Below are 25,173 nucleotides of genomic sequence, written 5' to 3' on the forward strand. Positions count from 1 at the left end.
AAACTATTTCACTTGATCTTCCTTTACTCTGAATTCTGTTGTACTCGGAAACTGAGCCTGTTTTCCCTGACTCCCTCCGGAACCCCCCACCCCCTTTCACCGCCCCCACACACGCAACCCTTAGCTTCTGTCCTGGGATTATCTGTTAACAGCTGTTTATTTACCCTTGACCACAAGTGGGCCCACCCACTCAGTAGTGGGGCTGTGGATAAGGCTGGAGGCTTCCAAGGCCTATGATGAGCCAAGGGCTCACTGGTGGTCCAGAGTGAGCCCCAGCTTTAGAAGGATCTCTAATCAAGTCGCTCGGTCCACCTCTCCATGAATGCTCTTCCTCAGGCCCCTATGCCATCTTGCCACAGTGGGAAGGAACTGGGTTTTCTCAGGGCCAACGTCTTGCCATGAAGTCATCTACCCTGATTCTTCTGTTTAAATGATTATACTGCACTGTTTATATAAATGAGGGGAAGCGGACATCTAGATTATCTGATCAGATGCCTTTGATAACAAGTTAAATAACTGCATTCCCTACTCTTGTTCTGAGTCACTTCAACATCAAACCTTTCTTCATGAAATATTGCAGACAGTTCATCGCAGGGGGTCCCAGGTGCAGGAGAGCTGGGCAGAGCTTGGTGAGCTGCCGAGCATGCAGGGGCATGTGCATATCTGTGCATGTGCGAATCTGTGTGATGAAGAGCTCATCTTCTCAGGAAAAATTCACGTATTTATTCAATAAACACTTGCCAAGTGCCTACTGTGTGCTGGGCACCTATGCCAGGCTCTCAGGACAAAGTTATGAACAACAAAGACACAGCCCCGGCCCCTCAAGGGACAAACATCTCAATTCAACCCAGATGAGACAGATTCCACATTTTTCTTTTGTTTTATCAAAGCCTAAGGCACAAATTTTAAAGACACATTCTTTAAAGAGTTATTTAAGCAAAACTCAGGAAGTGTGGTTTGGTTCCCTCTGAAATTCAATAGGAAGACAGCAGGCATCACATTGCTCAATTAGTTTGGTTGAGCAAACTTTCTTTACAGTCACATGTCCGTGCCTGCTAGTGATGAATTCCACCTCTGTCTTCTATTACCAACCCATGTGGTGTGCAGGGACAGTGAGAACTGATTTTTCTTTGTAGTCAACAGAGCTTAAGACAAAGGATGAGTGCCTCCTCCTGATGTGAGGGAAAACACTGGAATTTGAGAAACTGAAAAGATGTTTCCTTGTCAGGGATTCTTTGGTTATGGAACATTATTTTACATATTCATTGGTAAAAACCAATCTAGTTTCTTCCCACTTAAAATATTTCAAAAATCTGTTTCATTCGAAGACTAAGGACATCTCATAGTTCCATGTGTTCCCTGTGTTTCTTTTAAAAATTTTTAATTGATTTTAGAGAAGATGGGAGGGAGAGAGAGAGAAGAGAGGGAAGAAAAGACAGAGCGAGAGCAAGAAAGACAAACATCGATGTGAGAGAGAAACATCAACTGGTTGCCTCCTGTACATACCCTGACTGAGGGTCAAACCTACAACCTAGGTATGTGCCCTGACCAGGAATCGAACACGCAACCTTTGGGTGTACAGGACAATGCCTCAACCAACTGAGCCCCCTGGTCAGGGCCTCTGTATTTTTATTGATTTGCGAGAGAGATTTGTTATTTCACTTATTTCTGCATTCATTGGTTGTTTCTTGTATGTGCCCTGACTGGGGATCGAACCTGCAACCTTGGTGTATTGGGGTGATGCTCTAACTAAATGAGCTACCCAGCCAGGGGCCTGCTCCCTATATTTTCTGTTTCGCCTGTTGCCATCTTTTTGGATATAATGTCAATTATTTCCTAAAAGAGAGGTAGCCGTATACACTCCTATTTAACTAAGGCAATTAAAGTTTTGTTTTAAAGAGTTTGCAACACCTCCAGATAGTTGGAGATAACTAGGGTGTTACTAAGTTAGGGTTTGTGCCATTATTATATCAAATTAGAAAATAGACTTTGCTCATGCAAATGACTCACCCATTAATCTCATTGGAGCCCATCAATATTACCTGCAGGAACTGAGGGGAACCATCTCTTCCTAACCATTTGCAAACCAAGTCTTGGAGACACATAAACTTCGAAATTGTAAATGTTAATGCATTTTGCTACTGTTTGCATTTTCTTTTGCAGACAAAAGAAAATAACTGCATTTTCTTGGGGCAGATGCTTTTTTCCATCAACTACCTGGAGTTCAGTTTTGGTTCTGCTCTTAAGGAACTCACCCTACCTTAAAGGTCTTCAGAACCTCTTGAGAGTTTTTGGGCTGGGAGTAAGGCTTGGGTGTCAGCATAGGCACTGCTTTGGGGGTGACAGTTTTGCTCGGAGACCCACTGCCTGCTGACATGCTGGTATCCAGAATGCTGGTACGAGCGATGGTGGTTTCCACAGTGGCAGTGAATTTGGGTGGAGGCAGTGACTGCTGCCGCAGGTATTTCATGGGGTTGGGGTCGTTCAGGAAGGGGGATAAGTTTGGCTCTGTTGAATGGCTTCTTTCCAGGATTTTTGGCATCTCCAAGCGTTCGAGGACAGCCTCGCTGATGGTGAACCTCTCGATGTACTGCTGAAGGATCCCCTGCGCCTCCTCCTGGGACCGTGCGTTCTTGTAAGCCTCATGCAGCTCCCTCTCTCGCCGCTCTCTACAGCACAGGCATGGGGGAGAGAAGCAATACCAAGGTCAACACGTCACAAACACTGCAAAGAAGACCCTGGGAGGAACCAAGGCAGAGCTGAGGGGACAGCACAGGGAGTGGATAACACTGGCGTCAGAGCCTCTGTGATAACCAAGAATTTTTAGAAAAAGCACATCTAGAAAACATTGTACATTAAACAACAGAAAGCACCCACTTTTCTTGAACAATTTCTCTGTAGGTTTTGATGCTTTTCCTTCGTTCACTTGTCCCATCCTCTCCGGCCATTAATTTCTCCATTTTTTTCCTTTCTTCTTCTTTCTTGATTAAGTCCTGAGAAGCACTTCTTCTACGGCTCTTCCACCGAGCCAGGTCCTGTGGGGGCGGACAGAACATATTTGTCAGGCTTTCACATGATTGCACTGCCACTCTCCCGAGCTGGCGAGCCCTGACGACGGGCCAGGCACCATGCTGGGGCATCGCCCCCACCCAGTGGCAGTCTGGTTGGAACAGGAATGGCCCAAAGGCAGGCAGCCCACCAGGGCAGGGCGGCACATTTATTTAAACATGGCAATGTGAAAGCTGCAATCACAGTCCATGTCGGTTGCCAAATTTTAAAGCATTGCCTTGCAGGGGATTGTATGAAACGTCACTTCTTGTTATTTATGACTTCTGCCCTGTGAGTGGATTTGTTGACAATACAATGGTAAGAAGTAAACCACAATCCTACACAATGCCCTCAGGGAAGGAAGAAAAGGCAGGAAAAAAAATTGGCTTTGGGGTCTCACAGAACCGATGATTCTGTATGTATTAATGCCTCTGATCTTTATAAATCCTGCAGGCAGTTAGAGTGTAAGGATGAAGTTAGGGTTCTGGAGTCAGATGGGTGGGACGGCAGCTCGGGAAATGATCCCAGCTCTCTCTCTTCCGTGCTCTGGAATCCCAGGCACATTTCTCAGCCTCTCTGAACCTCGGATTCTTCATCTCTACAACAGAGATGATGATATAAGGTCCCGGGCACATAGTATATGCTCAGTACACTGTAGACATAATTACTGTGACACGTAATCGACTTTGGGTAAGTTAACTTTTTGACTAATGGTAGAGTCAAGCTTGCAACTGCTGTACAGGAGAGCTCTGCGGCGATTCAACGAAATGCTCGACTCTCCCTCCGCTCACCCGCATCCTCAAGCTCTTCCCCGAGCGGGCTCTTGGCTCTCAGCTCAGACAATCTCAAGTCCCGCATCAGACTCGGGAGCCTTCTTTCCCCAGCTCTCTCACTCACTAGTCGTGTGACTCTGGGCAAGTCACTTAGCTGTTCTGGGACTCATCTGCCGAACTGAGGACGGTTACAGGTGCCAGCTCATTTAGTGACTGAGAGGCTCAAAGAATTACACGCAAGGCACTTAGAATAGTTCCCGTTACTGGTGTGCTTTCCATGTGGGCAGTGATCATCATTATTAATTTCAAATACATCATCTCAAAAGACGGTGCCTCCTCAATTCTGAGTCTCCTGCCAGTTGCTTCCCGCGGCTCCCCACCTCCTGTCATTCACCCCCCACCCTTCACGTTGCTATGAACCTTCCTTTAATTCCCACTTGTGCCATGCCACCGCCTGAGGTCCCCTCGGGGCTCCCTTTCCAATCTAGCTCTGCCCACCCCCCCGGATTTTCTGCTCCCAAGGGCCCTGGCCGGCACTCACGTCCTGCCACTTGTCGTCTTCTTCCCGCAGCTGGCTGTTTATCAGTTGCAGCTGCTCCTGGCGGGCCCTGCTGTGCGGCTGCACCGCGGCCTCCTCCTCACACCGCATGTCAAACATACTCGTGCTCCTGCGTGTGGGGAGAGCAGAGACGGCGGGCCGGGCTCAGCGCCCGTTGGCTCCGCGCGTTGGGGCCGCCCTGCCGCGTGGGGGCGCCACCGCGCTCGGGAACCCGCCCGCCCTCGGCAGCGGAGCGGGCAGCGCGGCCCGTCCGCTCCCCGCCCCGGCCCGCGGCCTGCGCGCCAGCACCGCCCCCCCTGCTGCTGCAACAGCCAAGACGGGACCCGCTTTGTCCTCAGTGGTCAATGTAATTAGACACGTAGGTGCCAAAGCATGTTTAAAGAAGAGCTAGAAAAGGCATATGAAGCTCTGCGCTCCTCTGTTTGGAAACGTATTAGAAGATAAGAAAAGAACGAAAAGGTTTAACCTGGAGAGAGTTTGTGGAAGAGGGGGGCGCTCCATGGGGCGAAGCTTTATTACAGTAAATGCTTCTTTGTGTCAAGACCTGGCTTAAATGCTTTCTACGCTGGCTGAAGCAATCTCTCCATTTAAAAAAAATGTATATATCTCACATGGCCTTAAGTCTAAAACACCCATCTTTTCATTTGTACTATTTCCTGAATTTTGGATGCATCCAACAACTATGCATTAGTGATGCATGTGTTTGATGTGGTTATTTCCACTTCCTATAAAACTGTCAATCAAGAGTGCAGTTGATGGCATCTTGGAATCAAGAAAAAAAGGTGTTTTATACTACAATTAAGGGATCAGTATATACTTTGTATCCTAATATTCTCACAATCATTTTTCTTTATATCAGGATACCTCTGAATTTACTTTTTCAAAAGAAAAATATAGGGAAAACAATTTTAAACCCTAATATATTCTATAGGAGCTTATTAAATGGCAGGCAAGACCCTAAGGTCTCTTCTATGATGCTTACATAGACCTTTGTTCCAGCAAAAGCTTAAGCAGCGAGATGAAAACAGAAATAAAAACCAAAGCAAAATCCTCCCCTTTTTTTCTCTCTCAAAGAAATGATGAGCTCTGGGACCAAGTGGGTTATGTAGTCCCAAAATCAAGAAATGAGGGGAGGGCCTTAAAGTTCACTCTAAGAACAGAAGACCATGATAGTCCATTTTTGAAGCCAGCTTAACACAAAGAAAAAGGAAAGCCATGCATTCAGACACCAACTAATTCCAGACATCATCAGTGATGTCCAAAATAGTTATTGCCACGGCCAATCAACAACAGCAGCATCACTGGATGCTGGTGGGCTCCTCAGCAGGCAGCTTCTGGAAGGGAACAGGACCCCCAGGGCAGTGGCTGCCCACCTGCATTCAATCCACTCAAAATGAATCTGCAAGGGTGTGTAGGTGCCCCTCTCCTCTATAGATGGTGGACAATTTAAGTCTGACCTAAGAGGGCTAAAGCTGAAGACTGTACTTGTAATCTGTCTTCCCCAAGAGTATTCTAATAATCTGACTGCAGAGAACAACTTTTATCTGAGGCTTCTCTTAGCTCAGATATGACAAACCACCCTGTGGGGCTGCCTCCATGTATCAGGCAGTAGTGTTGATCGTGGGACCCAGGCCTTCCAGATAAATGGTAGTCCTCAAGAAGTAGGAGGGACTGCCATTTTCCCCTTATTTTATACTACTTATTAATGTTTAGGAAAGATTTAGGAATTTGCAGAGTTAGGTAGAAAAGTCTAATCCATGGTTTTTTGAACTTCATGGATCAAAGTTCACTAAAATAGGCTTTCCAGAAAGAGACAGAAATTCATCCCATTCCTCCTCTCAGAGTTAAAAAATAAATAAAAAAATCTTACCTTTAAATATAATCAATTCAGTCAGTTCATCTTTTAAGGCAATTCAGGGTTTGTGAAGATCTTAGCAGATAAAAATCTCTCTGAGCTGGGACTTTCTTATAATCTACTCAGTAGTTGGCAGATTGTGGCCAACAAAGTCCTTCGACTTTGTCATTTATATAATTTCTAAAGGGCAGAATTTTGGTTTAGGCCACAATGGGTGGCCATACAGCCAGGTCCTCTTCTGGGACCTCAGGAAAAAAATGGCAGCCTTCTCCAAGATTGGGACTTGGTTATCTCACTTGACAGACTCAGAGAGGACAAGAGCAGGGCCTTCAGAACTGACTTCTGCCCCGAGTTTCTATCTCTGTCCCATCATGAAGTTCTAACTGCCTCAGCCCAACTGTGGGCAAAAGCTGATTAGTGAAATAAAAAGAGAAACTTTTGTTTGCCCTCTCATATACCAGGAAGCAGTATTTTTCCCAGAGTTGGTTGGTTTTTTTAAAGAAATACCAGCAAACTGGCCAAAAAGGAAACAACACACTCTGAGCAATATCTTTGGAACATTTTTTTAAAAAAGGAACTAAGCAAGTTGAGAATTGAAAATACTAGACAGAAAATAGGCTGAGTCACCATTCAGAAAATGTTCCCTAGTTCAGAGGTTGGACTCAGCCTCCAAAATGCAGAAGTGTATGTCCAGGGATGGGGTGGGGCATCCTGAAGCCCAGGTTCCAGAATATTAATGTAACTTGCACTAAACTGGTACTTCTCAACACAATAAGCCATGCCCGTGGGCTGTTGGGACAAGGGACCCTGGCTGCGGAGCCTGGGAGTCTCTCTTGGTGGTGGGTTGGCATTTTTGAGGGCCAGGATTAAATGACCTCAAGGGGAGCCTGGAAATGGTTTGCGGGCCAAGTCCAAGGTAAGGGAATTCAGAGTAAGATGGCCTGTGGCTCTCGCAGCTACAGGCTCTGCCGGTGGGGAGGGTGTTGGAAGAGGGGCAGGGAAGTGAGGAAAAGGGCAAGGAGGTGAAACTAAACCCACGGAAACATTCCTGGCTGGCCTGGCAGCGGAAATTTCTGTTTGCCTGTGTGGTGGGTCTGCCCCTGACCTGCTTCTCCTTAGGGCACATCTTTTTCTAATTGGGCTGTATTTTAAGAATGTGTCAATTATGAATAAATAGAGCCTGTGCCAATAATTGCCCTTACATTTTTGAAAAAGGGAGATAGTGTGTTAACAAACTAAACATAGTACGAATTTCTAGTTAAAAAATAAACTCCCGATATCAGCTTTTCATTTTGTTCCTCTCACGGTTTCGTGTCAATTGTGTCTACTCCAAGAAAGAAATTTGGTACTTCTGATATTCCTAGATAAGATGTCTGGAAAAGAAGCTCCTTTTACCTTTATTCCATAAGGCTGCTTTTTGTAAATGTGGAGGAGTAAAGGGAGTCCCCAAGCCCAACCCCACCCCTTTTAAAACATCATTAATTTCTGTGGGTGAGCTTTCATATTGAGGTCCAGGAAAAATCCAAAAGCTCTGTAATAGACCTCTTTTCTTCCACCGATTAGGACTTCCCAGAGATCTATCTCAGGCAGATTGCACCTTGTCTTTGCACTGATGAAGGATAAATCCATTCTATTAAAATATTTTTCAACCCAATCAAAGTCATGTTTTGCCCATCAATCCTATGTAATCCTCCTTTCAGTGACTGTTAAATATTGCCACTGCAGATTTAAAAAGTTATAACCAGGGCTTAGTTTTATTGACTACTTAACTCCATGCAGTCAGTCAAGCTCAGGGTGGATTTGGTTTTGGTTCTGAGATGGGAATGTCAGGCCGCAAAGCAATCAGAGATCGCACGTGGGGAACTGACATCCTTGGTGCTGGAGTCAGACTGCTTAGGGTTTAGAGAACAAAGTAAGCTGACATCTTGAGCAGGAACATGGAAAAAGCGCAATTTGAAAACTGCATTTTGGCTGACTCTCATTGTCACTGGTGGAGATGATGGTTGTGTGTGTCCTACACCATTATTTGGTTTCCTCACTGTAGGACCTGGAACTATGGCTCAGAGCAGGAAGATGGGGGAAAGAATGGTGGTGGGAGCCAGACTCCACGAGCCCACAAAACGCCTCCCACAGAGGAACGACATCAGGCTCAGCAGGCGACTGACGGTGGAATTCGGTATTAATCATGTGTCTTAGAACCCAAGTTACTCCAATCTGAGGATGCTAGTACTTCACTAAGAAAACGTTTGCCTTGGATATTGGTTTCAGAATGCTCTGTGTATGGGGAATCCATTTGTGAAACAGAGTTAATGCGGTCACAAGTGGGAGAGTGCGGATTCTTTTCAAATTTGGAGGCAAGGCAAGGGATGGCCAGTGAATCTCTGAGATCTCTGAGAATAGGGGAAGCCCAAGTCCTGTTTTCAGTTTTGAGTCCTTGCTATGTGACGGAACCTGACCAAAATCCCAACATGTTGGTGTCAAGCATCCCACAGTTTACATTACTCCAACCTGGGAGGAACTTGGGCTCCTGAATCCATAATTAGTGGTTTAGAATTTATTTTCTTAGTTAAAAAAAAATGTGGCCATGAGAACGACTGCTTCCTCGCTAACTCCAAATCCTAACACATCAAGACTTAAATGGAAATGCAGAATCCTGCTTTAATAATTCCGTGGTTCAGAAGGGGTACCAACATCCAAACGGTAACAAGAACAACTTTAACATGCCCCATCTATGAAAAGCAAATGTTAAGTTTCAAGCAGCAGCTGCATATTAGAATCATGCTTCAGTTGCTTTTTCATTCATGTCTCCTGCACAGAACATGTGTTCTGCATTCCAACTTCAAGTGCTTTTCGAGGCTGCGCGAGTCAGTTAGCTATTCAGTTCACTGTTGCACCAATTGCATTTCCATTAGTGGTAAGTACTGGAGGCATGCAGTTTAGGCTAGTAATTAATGTATTCCAAGATTACAAGACAACTTACTCTGCGTCATCAGACACAGCAGTTCTCGGACCGTATCTATAAGACCAAATACAAAATTAGAGGGTTGGCAAGATAAGGTTAACGCTGGAACCAAGCTGGAAAGAAAAGCTGCCGATGAAATGTAAGTGTGCCAAACCTGTTTTTTTCGGATCATACTGGAAGAGAAGTGTCATTATACAATTAACAATGTTCATTAACTGCTGAAAATGAAAGGAGCATATGGACAGGTCTAAAGAATGCAAAATGTGTATTAAAATACAGAGGAGAAATGAAAATGATCCTCACGCTACCCACACAAAAAGAATCTGTTCAATATAAACACAGAAAAGGCTTAGGTGCAACCCACGACATTTAGAGGAGGCAGCTTTAAAAAACCCAAACCTGCATTAGGGTTGTTCACAAACAGTTAAACTGCTCATGCCTTGTGCTCAGCCGGAATGGGCTGTAATGGACACCCAACATAGAAGCACGCGCTTACTGGCCCTTTCCCCAATGTGTTAATGCATTTGCACAAATGACATCAAAGAGGTTTCTGCAGTTTTCTGAAAGCAAACCAGGTCTCCAAGCAGAACCCCAATCAGTGCCTTCTGCGCGCATTTGACAAAAACCACAATTCCTAGAAAACGGGCAGCCTTAATACAAACCAGACTTGGATATTCCATCACTTGAAACACAAAAGTGTTTTTTATGCTCTTTGATAGTCTTCTGATTATTTTGATCTACAAAGCTGTACCCTCTGCGATATAGGCACTTTAAGTTTTAATGTATCTGATAAAGCAACGGAAAAGGTCAAGTTAGAAAGCAAAATTAGATCTTCAGAAGGGCATATTGTAAGCACATTTTAAAAAATGCAGCTCCCACCAATGGCTCCCACCAATCCCTCTGCAAAGGGGAATTTTAAGAGAAGCTTCTTTTTTATGCCCTAAAAGGCTGTTCATTTCTGCATTCTGATGGTGGATAAAGAATTGAGTAAAGAAAAAACATCCTGCTTTTCAGTTCCCAATAAATTAAATTGTGGGTTTTTTAGCAAAAATTACCTGATCCCGTGTTTAGTTCAGAATAGTTTACTATAGGGAAAAGGGTAATTTCTAAAATCTCTTCCTTTAATCTCAGAGAAAGCACCCCAGAAGACATGGGTGCACACACACATACACCCCTCTCTCCCATATGCAGAACAGTCTCCATTCATTGAAAATTATTTTCATTCATAGTGAAGGCAACCACACCAGGGCAAAGCCCAAAGTATCTGTTGACACGGCCAAAAACAAGACAAGGAAAGGGCTTGTGGACGTTTCTCTTCTGGCAGTAAGACTCTTTTTCCATTTCTCCAGGGGGTAGTGTCAGAAGTTGCTAAAATTTAACCTAATACACTCAGTTTCCCAAAAACACCGTGACATTGAAGCAGATGACCAGTGGGTTTCTGAACACTGAGAGAATGAATAAGCAGCGTTAATTCTGAAGACTGGATAAATGCTTCCCAGTTAATTAATAGGCCTACTGGAATAGAATTATTCAAATACAGTGTTTTCTAAATAATCTACGAAGGAGCGCCAAGAACTTATTCCTAATGGATGGTTAACCTAGAAATAACCAATTAATAGTTGGTTATGTATTTTTGTGTCTCTACTTGAGTGTTTCTGTTAATGTTGGATGGGGGTATAACATACATACAAAAAGTGCACATACCGTACACATACACCTCAGTGATTTTTTACAAACCGAGCCCACCTGGAGATTACTGTTGAGTGTCTTGTACTATGTGAATGGACCCACATAGTATGTACTCTTTTGAGTTGGCTTCTTTCGCATATTTTGTCTGCGGTTCAATCTATGTGGTCGCTGTAGGATATATTTGAATTTAAATTGCTTCTACACAAAATACAGCATTTCACGAACATCTCTGCCAACAAACGTACATTTGCACTAAAATGTAAGATCCATAAGGGCACAGGTTTTTCTTTTGGGGTACCCTGAAGAGTGACCAGACTAGGCCCTCAATAATTATTTACTGACTATAGGTCTGGAAATTGAAAAGTGTAGCACAGTCTCTGAAGATAAGCTTAACTTTTTTCCTTTACTATACACTTGTAGATTTTAAGAATTTCCTCATAGGCTAATTTATCAGCTTTTGAGGGCATTGATTTAAACAGAACTGCCTTTGCTGTTAAGCAGAAGATAATTAGAGCTTGGGCTTCAAATGGCTTTCCCAGCTGTCCTATGGGCAATCAAAATGTAAAGGTAAGTTAAAAAATAATAGAGATTTTAAAAAATGCAAAGCAGGTGAATCAATAGGCTATGAGGTACAAAATTGGCCAGATAAATCATAGTTGGTCATAAGCGTCCTAAAAAGAAGCAATTAATAAAGTTTCATTGTGAGGGTTGGGATATTTAGAAAGATAAATGAAATATTCTGTGCACCTATTTGATTGTATTTATGTAACTTTCAGAATTAATAATGCACTCCAGAATTAATAATTAGCTGGCTATATATTTCCATATTGTGAACTAACACAAGCTTTATTTGCAGTGAGGGAAAAATGGGTTTGCTGCTCATCTAAGATTATCCCCAGCACCCAGCACAGTGTGTCTTACAGACAATAATTACTCAATAAATACTGTTAAAAGGAAAATGAATTCCCAAGGTCTGTGTTGCTCAAACACATAATTGTGTCACACAGTGAATCCAACTGTATCTCCTCACATTCACACTAGCCATCCAGTCCCGTTCAAACATAAAGAGGACTCCTTCTGAGTCACAAATAGAGGGACAGATAGAGGTGACAGGGAATTCATCAGACATCCACAGTTTCCTCTAGTAATCTGCGTCGGCACTGCGCTGCAGTGGGACAGTGGCTTTCCACTCAGACAGAGCTGGGTTAAATCTTGGGTCTGTAATTACCAGCTGTGCAGACCTGGGCCTCAGGTTCCTAACTGCAGAATGCACATGAAAGCTCTTACTTGCAGAGGTTGTGTGAGTAGTAAGTAAACGGGAAAGCATCCAGAATGTAGGCAGCTGCAGGCCTCCTTCCCTTTCTTCTCTTCATTCTAACTTGCTTTACAGTAGTCCACAGATCCAGGGTCAAGCTATGTCAGGGCACCTACAAAGCCAGTGACTGTGGTGGACCAGTCCTAACCAGCCTTAACTATTCAACATCCAAGTGAGCGCCACTCACTTACCTTCTCTCTACACCAGGCATCCTGTCTATGACGTGGAACTAACATCGCTTCAGCCTCCCTGTGAATTCTCAGAAGGTGAGCCAGAGGGAGCAGACACACGTTGAAAAGGCTACACAGCACCCTACAGCCATAAAGTACAGCATGGACATTACCCCTGCTCCCTGAAACCAGTGTTAGAATAAGGCTGTCCTAGAGTATTACCATTACAATTCAGAAGAATGTAAGCCAGATGAAATCCAGATGATAAAGATGGCTAAGATATTAATTTCAAAATTTTAGGATTACTTAAGGTTCTCCCTGCTCCCCACGCCACCCTCTGTCCCACTGCCATTAAGGTCCTTTGTGAAGCAGGACATCATCACTTCCTGTTTCATAGTGGAACTTACAATTACGCTAAACACCCCCACTCCTTTGCCTTACATTGATCAGGCAGTCCTCAGATATAGTATTCCTGCTAAATAGCAACAGAAGCTTCAACATATATGATCTTAAACCAGACCATGAATGCCAGGTCTATTATTTCCCTACTCTTCATCTGAAATCAAGTTTCGGCACAGAAGAGAACTCCCGCGTCTAGAAAACACTGTTTCCTAATATTGAAATTAAATTAAATCACAAATTTTATAAGTGGTATACATCTTCTTTGGACTGGAAGACCCTCCTAGAATCAGAGTGAAATCAAGTAGATTAGAAAGAAGTTCAACCCCTTTGCCCAAAGGCTCCTATGTGAGTTGGGAAGAAACAAAAGAGCATTTCATTTAGGGTGCCCATAGATGAGAGTCAAAAAGAAAGCTTAACAGAAAAATTCACAACTGAACTATTCTTTCCATACCTGCTTACATGCAAAAAAAGGAAAACAAATTCTTGGCAGGCTGGGCCAGTTTTTATCACTCTGTTTCCTTAAGCAATAGCAGGTGAGTAGCACTGATGTACCATGATGCATTAATAGCATATTCAAAGCACGTATCAAGGCTCAGAATGGAGAAACAAAGTCACAAGAAACAAGGCACAGGATAACCCTCTGACCTCTTATCTTTTGTTGGTGGGCCCTTGGCAGACTCTTCCACATCCTGTTGCTTTGCAAATGGAACCGGAAGGAACTGGTTTGGGTTGGATCCAGGGTGCCTAAGAGACATCCCAGTTCTCCTGGCTAGCATGTCGTCTTTTTGTGAATCATACAACTTTCTTTGGTTTCTTAGTTGACTGCCGCTCCAGGCAGGAGCTCTCATCTTCTCTGGGCTCTCCTCTCTCCCCGAAGCCTCCCATTCAGAGGCTAGAGGCCACGAACTAGGACAACATTCAGTCCAGCCAGTCAAAGTCTGCTTATTGCTAAAGATATTTTCAGTAGCATCACTCACTTGGCGTTAACTCAAGACAGAAGGAGCCAATGTCCATAGAGGCCACAGCACGTACAGCAGCTGAGTATTAATACCATGGGTGTCCATCATGCAACCGGGACTCCCGGGGGAAGGGGTTTTCCCTTCTGGTTTTCTTAATTTCTGAGAAGGAAATCTGGCCAGTGCCCAACCACATGCAAAGGCTAAAACCCCTACCCAGAGGGGCACTGAAGGCGGAACTCTGGCCCTGGGATGGGCACATTCCTTTAAGCGACTTCACTCCACATCACATCAGTCACCAAGTGCATCCCGTGGCTCTAAGCTGCATTTTGGGAACACAAAAGCCACACGCAGCAGAGGCAGCACACCCCGGAAGGCAGGCAAGGCGCTCACAGTGGCTGGCCGCTGTCCTCGCATCGTTCGGCCCTTGGCGGCATCTCAGGATCTCTTTGAGCAGCTTCTTCTTTCTCTTGTTTGCCATCCTGTGACAGCTGTTTGGATGCAACTAAAGCCAGAGAGGACAGCTCTACTACTAGGAAAGAATTCACAGCAGGGGCCTCGACCCCACCTGGCATCCCTCACCTCCTAGTGAGGGAGGCAATGTTGCTCCTCACCTTCCTCTGTCCCCGTTGGGCACGCGCCCAAACTGCTGACCTGCTCCTCTTGGGACTCGGGCACGGGAGCTGGCTGCGAGACCCTTTTGCAACAGTCACCTACGCCGGAACTCACTATTCTGCTGACAATCAAGTGGCATCGGTGTCAAGAGAGAAGAGGAGGAAGAGGTTATGAGAGGAGACAGTGAAAGTCGTTGAGACCGAAAGATTACGAGCGTTCAGCTGCTCTCACTCCAGAAGCCAGTTAGTAAGGATGACATATGCAAACTGAGATAATGCAAGGTGGACCCCGGCAAGGGCTGAGAAAAGACGAAGAACGCTGGCATGACTGCCACCATGGGGCTGAGTGAAGGCCCCCTCAGTAGTCAAGGACTCAAAGATGCATTTCTTATTAATTCCTTACTCCTACTCTTCCACCCCAGATCCCCATCAGTTTCTGAATGCCCAACTGTGTATTTCTGGTGTACTAGGGTTATTTCATCCTAAAGCCCGCTCTCCTCTATGGTGTCACCCACAGGATGGGACCAAAGAAACCCCTATCTGTCATGGATCATCTACTAATTCCTTTGGATTTCAAGGAACCAAGGAGAATGTCTTGAGCATTTCTTCCTGCCATGGAGAGCTTCACTGTGCCCTTCCTATGCAGGTAGAATGTGGTTCCCCAAGAGATGAGAGTCTTATCAATGTCCTCTACCTGCTTAATGGAAGAGAGACTAGCTCACAGAACTGAATCCCCCCAAGAGGGCTTGGGAATCTAAAGCTGGAAGGCCTCCAGTGAAGACGAGAGCTGATAACAGGCCTATAGGGACTTTTCCCGGGGGATCCTCACAAATCTGGATGGCAACTCATCTAAGGACGCTTCTGACCCCTAGGAACCCCCAAGAGAGGAGTCTTTCACTCAAGGTTTATCACACAATGGTTTTGAGTAGGGGAGGGAGGAGACCTTTACCTTTTTTGTGCCTACTTAGATGTCTAAATTTTGAATTTGTGAGACTGGTAACTATTTTTCCCTCCCTCTGTGGGATAGCAAAGCAGGAGGTTATAGGTAAACCTGATTTTTATCAATACATCTTTAGAAGAAACACTAGGGATATCATTAAAACATTCCATCTAGTTCATTCAGTATTTCTAACTAATAAAATAGTGCTTAATGCAGCTGAAGGAAAAGGGGCCTTTGCCAAGATTATTGACATTCCTGGGCCATGATTCTGGTGACAACAGAATCCAAATGAACGCCTGCCATTTAACTTCACACACATGCTTCCCCCAGGGTGACACACTAACATCACTTTTCTGCTAACCAGCAAAAAAGCCTGTAGAAACTATGTCGTCTCTGGAGGTTTCTTGAACGTGCTTCAGCGAAGCCTTTAAAAGCAGCAGTGACTCCCATGCAGATCTCCTTGCACGTGTTTGGTGAAAAATACCTGCAGTCATTTTGTGGATGGAGCATTTGGTGCTCTTCTGGGCTGGACGTGGCCGCGGAGGCCGAGGGCACAGAGCACGACTGAATCTTGCTGCTGTGACTGATGACTTCTTTTACATCCACCCTTGGACCAGCCCTGCCAATGCTGAGCCGCTTCCATTTCTGCTGATCTATCTCTGTCACTGGTCCAAAGTGCACAAACTTCTGCTTGGGGCCGGAAGCTTTCTCGTAGGCCCTTGCTTTGCGGCTGGCAAAGTCATCCCGCAGGGCAGTTTCTGCTTTGATTTCTGGTGAAGGCTCAGGGGCACAGATGTGCTCAACATCTCCATCCCTAGTCAGAACCAGAAACAAGTTCCAAAGGTTTCTACAGCAAGTACAAGTCAATAAGAGGTGTGTGGGTTTTTTTTTTAAGTACTAGATATATGAAAAATCCTTCTATGGCTAGAGCAGAATTGCTTTTCCATTCATCAATCAAATGAAGAAGTGATTCCTGTCTTGTCTACATAAATAGGGTTTTAAGCATCTGTCACTTTCAAAACATCACTTCCAACATCATAAATGATGACATGAGAAAATCTTAGGTATGATGAAATATTAAAATTATTTAAAAATTAAGTTTAAATTCCTTACAGCAAACAAGCCTATCAAAATAACCACTCAGAATAAGTTGGTTGGATGAAAGAGGTTTTCTATCCATGTGGCTTATAACTTTTTGTATTAGTAAACTTCAACTCATGCAGAGTATACTGTGTTTTGAAAGGCATTCATTACTTTCAGCCATGAAAATAAAAAAATGATGAAAAGATAAGCAATCAATTCCTTCAAAGTTAAATAACAGCACCGCCAAGGGAAACCAAGGTAAACACGACACACCTCGTCTTGCCTGACACTTTCAGTCTCTCCCACGTCTCCAAGTCGGCTTCTGTTATGTGGGAGACGCTGACAAAGCTCGGGGCCTCGCGGTAAAGGGCCAGGCTGCCCTGAATTCTCCGCTGGGCCAGGTCATCCTTGTAAATATCCGGCACCTTCCTGAGTCCCTCTTCCACAGGTTCACTCTCCTGAGCCCGCATCACAGGGGTCACTACTGACTTCACCTCTTCTGTTTGGCCCTGGTCTCTGTCAGTTTGATCCAGGCCCCCACATCATCGGAAAAATAAAGTTCAAAGAAGGGGAGCAGACAAACAGATTGTCAAGCATGGAAATTCAGAGGCTGCATGAAATGATGGAAGCACCCTCCCTTTCTCAGTAAATATGGAGTCAACTGGGGCCTTGATTACTTCTGCCCATGTTACCCTTTGACACTGTAACGAGAAGGAAAATTTTCCACCAGCTGACAGTCTCTAGTTAAGTTTAGGAAGAGAAGCCAGGGCTTGCTAAAAGACTATTAAGATTGGTAATGAGATTTTGGTTTGTCAGTAACGATGCCCAATTCCCACACTATTCAAGTTACTGTAATGAATTCAAGTTTTCTGATTGAATCCCTGAGCCCTCTTGGAATGTCTTTTACTGCACCAGTAAAATGCTAGTAATAAGCTCTGCATGATCCAAATTCTAGGATTAGTTTGGAAATAGCTGGAATGTTGTTCACATACTAAAACATCTCAACCATAAACCCACAACTACCAGAAAGTGCGTTCAAGTCAATCCCGACCAGAAAGTTTCCATGTTCAAACACAGTCTCTGCTTCCTGATGGCATTAGTTAGGTTTGGCTATCGTAAACTTGGACAAATAGAGTGTATCCACTTTTCCTCGATCTAGAGTCAATACCCATTTCTTTCTTGGGTTAATAACAGTTTACTTTCACTGATGCTAAAACTGAGATTTTCAACTGTTCTCCTAAGAAGTGAACATCAGATGTCTAACGTTGACTATGTTGTAATTTAAACCAAAGCTGCAGCATCTATCTGCATAAACATTCTATCACATTAAAAGTCAATTTCCAACCAAATATGCTTATTGAGACAGAAATCTAAAAATTATACGTAAGTAGGGTTATTTGTATTTTCAAAATACATCATCCAAGCCAGAAAACCAAGAGGCATTCTTTTGTCACCTGGATGACTCTGTGCATTTGCAGAGCCTATGCAAATAGGAAGGCTACAGAATTTTCTATTTACTTTTTGTTTGGAAAAGGGGATCAAGGAAGGGCAAAGCAAAGAGGCACCAGGGAGCATTCTCTTTTCCATCAGTTCTTTGATGCTCTCTAGAGAGATCATGGGCTGTTCCAGACCCAGAACTGTGTCCCTACACAGAGAGTCAGGTGACAACAGACAGATGAAGCTGGAAATATCAGGAATTAAAATTGCATGCAGGAGAAAGGAAAAAAGGGAGATACAAAAGCTACTCCTTTTCCTAACTCAAGTTGCTGATCCCCATCAATAAGCCTTGATGCTAGTCGGTTATCCAGAAGTCTTTGTTTCACTGGCAACAACTGATCCCTCCCACAAGGCCCTCCTAGAATGGTTTGTTACAAGGCATGCCAACAAGAACCGCAAAGACTGAGCCTCCTGAAGCTATACTGTGTCCTATAAAAAAATCGTGCCAGGCCTTCTGTTCTCTAATACCTGTTCTACATCCGGGGATCTTTCAGGTGTTTTGTGTCTGGTACTTCCTAAAACAAAACAAAAACAAACCAAAAAACCAAAAACACTAACCACTCCACTGAGTTCAATGACTCTGTCCAACTATGTGTAATACATAGTTGAGATATTTATATTCTTAGTCCAACAGACTTACAAACCTCTTAAGTGATAGGCAAAAATATGGCAGTTAAATACTAACGATGAAAACTCTAACTGAATTTGATATAAGGAAAAAATACAGATCAATCAACTCTGCACTATGAAGTTTAGCAACCTGACTCCTTAAATGAAATCATATCCCTCTTAAGATAAAAATCACTGGCCAAATCCAATTTTGCTACAAGTTTCCTTTCCCAAATTAAGCGGATGGGAAAAAAGTTGTGAAAATGAAACTCATTTTAAAACAATTTCAAAATAAAAAATAAAAAAAATAAAAACAATTTCCATGAACAACAGAAGTATATGTTTGAGAAGTTTTTCTTTTAATGAGAAATATCTGTCATTAAATCTGTAGGTGATCTTGCTAGTGTGAGGAAAGAAAGAGCAAGCCTCATTTATTTTCCCTTCCAATATCCAAAAGGAGCTAATAGGAGAAGAGCTTATTATAGCTAAGGAACATCTATGTTTTCTGCCTCCTGTGAATGGACTGGAGCAGCCTTGACAGGTGGCTGTTCCCTGACAGCAATGGCACATGTCTATTTGTGCCAATAACGCTAATCTATGACACCAGCACCTACAGGCGGTGATGTGCCCAGATACAGCACATCAAAGTTTATTTGGTGAATTCAGCCCTATTTTGAGCGTGGTCTTTTCACTCCCTGCCACTGCATTCAGGCAGATTGGATATCTAGAGTTCCACTTCAGAATAAACCACCATTGCCAATTATATGTAATTGGGGCAGGAAAGAGAGGAATAGGGCGGGGGCTATGATATAAATCACTTTTACGTATACACGAGCGTGGACACACACACACACACAGAGTGCACACCTTTTATGTTCTAGGCTTTTCTTTTCTGAGACTCCCTTTGAGAGTCGTTTGCTGCTATCTGATTTCTCCGTCTCTTTTTTGGGGTAAGGCCCATAGAGGAGCTGGTTCAGTGGCACCACTGGCTTGGTCTGGTTCCTCCTGGCTCTTCTCGCAGCAAAGTCATCTTTCTCAAGGTCGGGCAGTCGACATGCAATTTCATGTTTTGACTCTGAATCTTTGCCATGTCGGTGGGTCAGGAAAGGGTTTTCTTTCCGAAGAATAATATCGGGAACAGCTTCTTTCTCATCACTTAACTGCTTTTGACTGATAGAGCAAAATTAAATAGAACTCCACATGTGATCAGACCAAAAATGTTAAAAAAATCTGCGTCTCCAGACAGGCAGCTGTGCTGTTAGTGAGAGGTCTTCTCAATATCGTTAGTTCAGATGACATCCGTTTACTGTTTTAGCCCAGAGTTGCAGCACAGTTAGTGTGGGTTTTAAAACCTTGAATCTAGCCAGCTACTAGCAATACTAAAAATTCATTTAATTTATGGGACCCATCAGCATCAGAAAGCAGGATCCTAAATGGCTCAATTCTTTTAAGTTCCAAAGAGTAGGAAGCTTTTTGCTGTTGTTCATTTCTCTTTGGCACCTTGGTAATGGACCCAATAGGTATTCAATTTGTTTTTGAGTGACATGGAAAAACCTGAGCCACCAAAACACGGGTCTGGGGGAAAACTATTGAATACAGCGATGTGACAGCACACCTAGAATGTGGACCAGATTGCAAAGTGTAAGGTAGGTCTTTCTGCAGAGCTGAGCTAACTTGAAACATCTGGAAGTGTTTGTGACCACGCACAGGACAGACGCAAGGCACAGAGAACTTCTCTGTCCTTCACTCTCCCGTCAGCAACCCCTTCTTCCAACTTCCACCCCTATGCTCTCCACCACTCAGCTCCTGGTCAAATGCTAGACGTCAAGTAAGACATTTTGACACAATGGCTTAAACATTATTATTTTGGGCTATTTCCACTTTCAAAAAGATCTTGAAGGCCCTAAAATTTAAATTCCTAGAGGAATGTAGTTTAATGATAGCATATAAGGACTTTTTCACTTTATTTTGTTTTTGTTGGAGGTGGGTGGGGTAGGAATACAGTTGATTGTGTCTATCTGATATTCATACAAACTCCTCTCCCCCTACTCATAAGACCAGCCTTGTTTCTAAGTATTAATACTCATTAAAACTTTTTAAAAATCATTTATTATCCCATGTTCATAAAGATTATAAATAAATAAAATATTTTGACTTCTAAAGAAATTCACCTACTCTGTATCCAATTTCTGAGAAAGGATTAGGAGTAAATTCTTCATCCTAAAAGGACAACTTGTCTCAGAAATAAAGACAGGAGGACTCAGCCTGGCTAAGAGTAAAGTGAGGAACGAAACGCTGTGTTCTCTGGTCAACCAGGTGGCCGGCCCACCGCCTGGTGCTCCACCCACACGGCTCCAAAGGAGGCCATCATCTTAAGACCACAGCAGGCTCTCACTCCACCCGACTTGCAGAAAATCAAGTCATCATTAGTTGTGCCCAGAAAACTCCTTCTCACTGCTGACCATCATTGTTTGGAGGTGGTTGGTGGCGCTTTGCTCTTTGAATAAATTTATTTTGTAAGATATGAAACTCTGCCCTTTGTGTCGCTTACCTGACTCTCACTGTTGCGCCTGCCACTCCTTCCTGCTTCCTTTGCCAAGGCGTCTGTCAAGTACCAACAGGTGTTGGTTGACCATGGCCATAAAGGATGGCCAGTGGGGAATGATAGGCTATGGAATTAATCTCTTCAGAAAGGCGTTACTTTAAAAAGCATGTTGATGAAGACCAAGAAGGCGGCTAACAGGCATTGAGGGCACACTATGTGCTAGAATTCTTTCTAAGTGTTAATTCATTAAACCCTAATGCTAACCCTGCAATATCAGTGTTATTAGCATCCCCATTTTATGGAGTGAAACTCAGATTAGGTCAAGAAATTTGCCCCAGGTCAAAGCATCAATGCTTAAGTTAAAATGCAAACCCAGGCAGCGTGGCTCCAAAAGTCCTGTTCTCAACCACTGTGCTAGTCATTAAACAAAGGACCAGGGCCGAAGCAGAACATCATGCAAAAATTAAGGCATTATCATTACTAGGGGAATAGAAGAAGGGGAAGTATTTTGGTTATGAAATAAAAGGATCCTGTGAGCTGCGCTTAGAATGGAGCTAGGATTTGCACTGCTGGTCACAGAGAGCAATGTTCAGCCACGATGAATGAAAGCAGAATGCTAACTAATCATACCTCACAATGCTTGCACAGCACTTTACAGTGTACAAAGCCCTTTGACACTCATTATCTCATCTCTGCTGATCCAACTGCAGCTCCAGTGTGGGAGCAGGCCCCTAGCTTGAATCTCTGAAAACCGAGAGTAGCATTCTTTCTATTTTCTGAGCAGGGGTCCTGGGTTTCAATCTCCTCCAACTCAGGCAGAATCGCTTGGAATAAAACCTATGCATTTATGCAAATGGCCACACCAATTTGTGATGCCAATTGAGGCCCAGAAAATCTGGTGCCTTTTGCATCATGTGAGCCCAGCCAGACTACAAATTCCCTGGGGTGTTTCTTTTTAGGCTAAATGCCCAGCATGGCAGGGCTCCCTCCAAGTGATCTCAGTTTAGATATGTGGACTTAAGAAAAGGCAGTGAAGAAAGTTTTCTGTGTCATTGGCCAATTAAAGCCACTCCCTGCCCCCTTGAAAAACTGGTCACAATGACTGATTTTCCACTAATTGCTTGAATCCTGTACATCCTGAGCTTCAAGGCAGGCTCAGAGAAAGAAAAAAATAACAACACAAACTCTGGGCTGGCACCGTTGGCCATAGGTATCAGGTATATGTGTAGGACTATGTTCATTTGGTCCAGTTACCGAAATATTTAAATAACTTTTTATAAAGTGCTTTTCTTTTTCCCTGAAGGACCTTGGGGCAGTCTATTGTGAAGTTTCAGTACAATCTACTTTATTTTTCAATAATGACAACGCTCTGAACAGCTAGTGCCTTCCAGATACACTAACTGTCACGGCAACAAAACGCAAGATGGGGATCCTGATGCCCACTTTGCAGACAAGGATGTTGAGATTTCTGTCTAGGTATCTGAACTTTGGTAAATGAAGCCCATTAAAAGAGCTGTGTGGCTTGGTATTCATGGGGAGGTTTGGTACTTTTATTTTTTTCTAAGTCATTCACAGACGAGCTGCTTTGAGAAAGGGTTGGCCTGTGGGCACAGCTCACTGCTTCACTTAGAAAGAACACTGTCCAAGGTGAAGCGAGAAATGCCAAGCCCTGCCTCCAGCCAGGCAACCCTGTCCAGCGTCGTCTAAAACAAGTAAGGCTATCACTGTAGCAGCGATTATGGGCTCGAAGCAGTGATGGGGAAGAAAAAGCTCTTGTCTCAAAGCTTCTAAGGCTTATATATTTCAAAGTGAATGAGATAATGCTTTAAACTAAGGAAGAGCTGGCATTTTCTTTCACTCCCTTTTACTTGGCAACACACAAGCAACCAGCTCAGATTGGCAGTCGGGTTGTTCTAGTCAAAGAAACTGGGCTCTCCAGAAAAGCCTGTTAGGCCTCCTGGGAATGTCATGGGCAACACCAAAAACATCCCTATTTCATCCAGAGTCCAAGCAGGGCAGCAACATCCAGAGTCACAAAAGTTCACGCGCATTACGTGTCTGCCTGGCCCCTGACCCCAGGGTCTGCTTAGCAAGCCAAGGACACGGGCATCTGGTGGGAGGGGGTAGGGGAGTGCATGTCTGGCACTCAGCTGCATCTGCTCTTCCTCTAAAAACGTCGAAAATGGCTATTGTTCCTCAGAGGTTTCCCCCCCCTCTGTAATTAATTACTATGTGGTTGAGAAGATCCACAGACTAGCAGAAAATACTGAGTGCTGAAACATATGAAAACAATTAGAAACGAAGCACCATCACGTGAAACCTATAATTCAGTTCAAAAAAAGTTTACTTCTCCAATGGGAAACACCAAGTCGGAGAATTCAAATCTCCACAGTATTTTAATTCAGGGGAAGTGAATCTTGGTTCTTATTTTACCCCCTTAAAAACAGGAATCTTGGCTTCTTCGGCGGAGTCTCATATTTGGGGGGTAATTAAGCTAACTGAATCATAAACTAAAATAGAAGAAAAGTTGACTTCTATACTTTTTACTTCAACAGCAACTCAGATGAATATTTCACTTCATACATTTACTGAGAAGTCCTACTTTCTGTCCCTCGATGCTAAGATACCTCCTCGTATATTGTTTGACAGGAAGCTTGGGACTCCTAGGCTTCTAAACTATGAAAACAGAATACCAGCCACCTTTCCTCCTTTCTATATATTGTGTTAAACATAATACAAGGAGGTGTTTGAGAATACTTGGGAGGAACGACATCCAGGAAAACCAGAGCCTGCTCTTCGTCTCCACGCCTCCTTCCCTTGCTCGAGCCTCCACACTCTCACCCATCTCTACAAGCACAGGCCTCTCCAGCTAAGAAATGGGAGAAGGAAATATCCTGGGCCTCTTATTGGGTTCGAAGACGTGGTGGCCAGAATTCATCCGATGGCAAAGACAGGAGACCCAAGGTCAAAATGTTTTAAGAGACATCAGCATATTTAAATATTTCATATTCTTATTTACTAGACACCAAGAATTATTTTCTTCTTCATGATACACATTTTTTTTTTAACATGATATACATTTCATTCCAGTTAAGCTACTTTCTGCCACATTAAAAGCAGGATCCCAAATGTGGATAAACTTAGAATGACTTTTAGCTCTGTTGTGGGTAGCAAAAAGCTAGTGACAAAGACACAGACGTGTCAGGCTAGTGGCATGGTATGTGTAAAACCTTTATGAGAGAGCTAGCAGCTGAAAATCTATCTAAGCAATGAATTCTGGGTGTTTGGAGCAGCTGTGTTACACTACTATTGAGGACATTCTCTGGGAATATGCATAATTTTCCTGAACCCAATTCTAAGTGTTAAAGCAGAAGATTTAGGGTGTGATGATATTAACTGACCTGCAAATGTCCACTTAATAGTGCTAAGTTGGACAAAACATGTAAAAATTAAGCCATATAACAGGAAATGTGGACAGGAGTAAAAATTACCACATAAATATAATATTCACCAATAAGAATTACATTTGTAAATTAACCATGATTCTAGGTTTGCACATAGATGCATGTTGTCATAAAAAATTTCAATGTTTTATTAGAAAATAAAGCTCCCAACTACTGAAGTGGCCAGTACACTCATGGAATTTCCAGCTTTTGCCAAAACTCTCCTTTCCCTGCATCACAATGACTCCTGGGCATGCTGAGTGAGCTTAATGTAGCTCCCCACTTATCTCCCCTTGCTCTTTTGAATACTCTAAAGATGATATGATGATTCTCCAAAAAATAAAAAATAAAAATAGAACTACCAATGACCCAGCAATCCCAATTCTGGGTATTTATCTGAAAGAATTGAAATGAGGATCCCAAAGAAATATTAGCATCCCCATGTGTTCATTGCAGCACTATTCATAATAGCCAAGATGTGGGAACAATCTAAAGGTCCACTGACGAATGAATGGATAAAGAAAATGTGGTGTACACATATAATGAAATATTATTCAGTCTTTAAAAAGAAGGAAATTCTGCAACATGTGACAACATGGATGAACCCTGAGGACATTATGCTAAATGAACAAGCTAGTCACAGAAGAAAAAATTTTACATAATTTCATTTATAAGAAGTACCTAAGAGTCAAATGCAAAGAATCAATGGAAGG

At 43.3% G+C, this 25,173-nt stretch overlaps 1 protein-coding gene across 5 annotated transcripts in view; it reads right to left on the reverse strand.

The window, feature by feature from the left end:
- LIMCH1 (LIM and calponin homology domains 1) overlaps positions 1 to 25,173 on the reverse strand; it is a 299,516-nt gene that overhangs the window by 51,801 nt on the left and 222,542 nt on the right. For 4 of the 5 annotated variants that reach the window (XM_016206753.2, XM_087827673.1, XM_087827678.1 and 1 more), the window contains 4 exons: positions 9,216 to 9,251; positions 4,363 to 4,489; positions 2,878 to 3,035; positions 2,261 to 2,669 (listed from right to left, as the gene is read on the reverse strand). In XM_016206753.2, the coding sequence (XP_016062239.2) occupies positions 2,261 to 2,669; positions 2,878 to 3,035; positions 4,363 to 4,489; positions 9,216 to 9,251 (730 nt within the window). Of the gene's footprint in view, positions 1 to 2,260; positions 2,670 to 2,877; positions 3,036 to 4,362; positions 4,490 to 9,215; positions 9,252 to 13,418; positions 13,680 to 14,122; positions 14,235 to 14,343; positions 14,463 to 15,767; positions 16,098 to 16,639; positions 16,883 to 19,339; positions 19,643 to 25,173 lie in introns of all 5 variants that reach the window. The other variant, XM_087827676.1, reaches the window with a different exon arrangement.

This window comes from Miniopterus natalensis, chromosome 1 (assembly GCF_054644295.1).
Source record: "Miniopterus natalensis isolate mMinNat1 chromosome 1, mMinNat1.hap1, whole genome shotgun sequence".
NCBI classification, from domain to species: Eukaryota; Metazoa; Chordata; class Mammalia; order Chiroptera; family Miniopteridae; genus Miniopterus; species Miniopterus natalensis.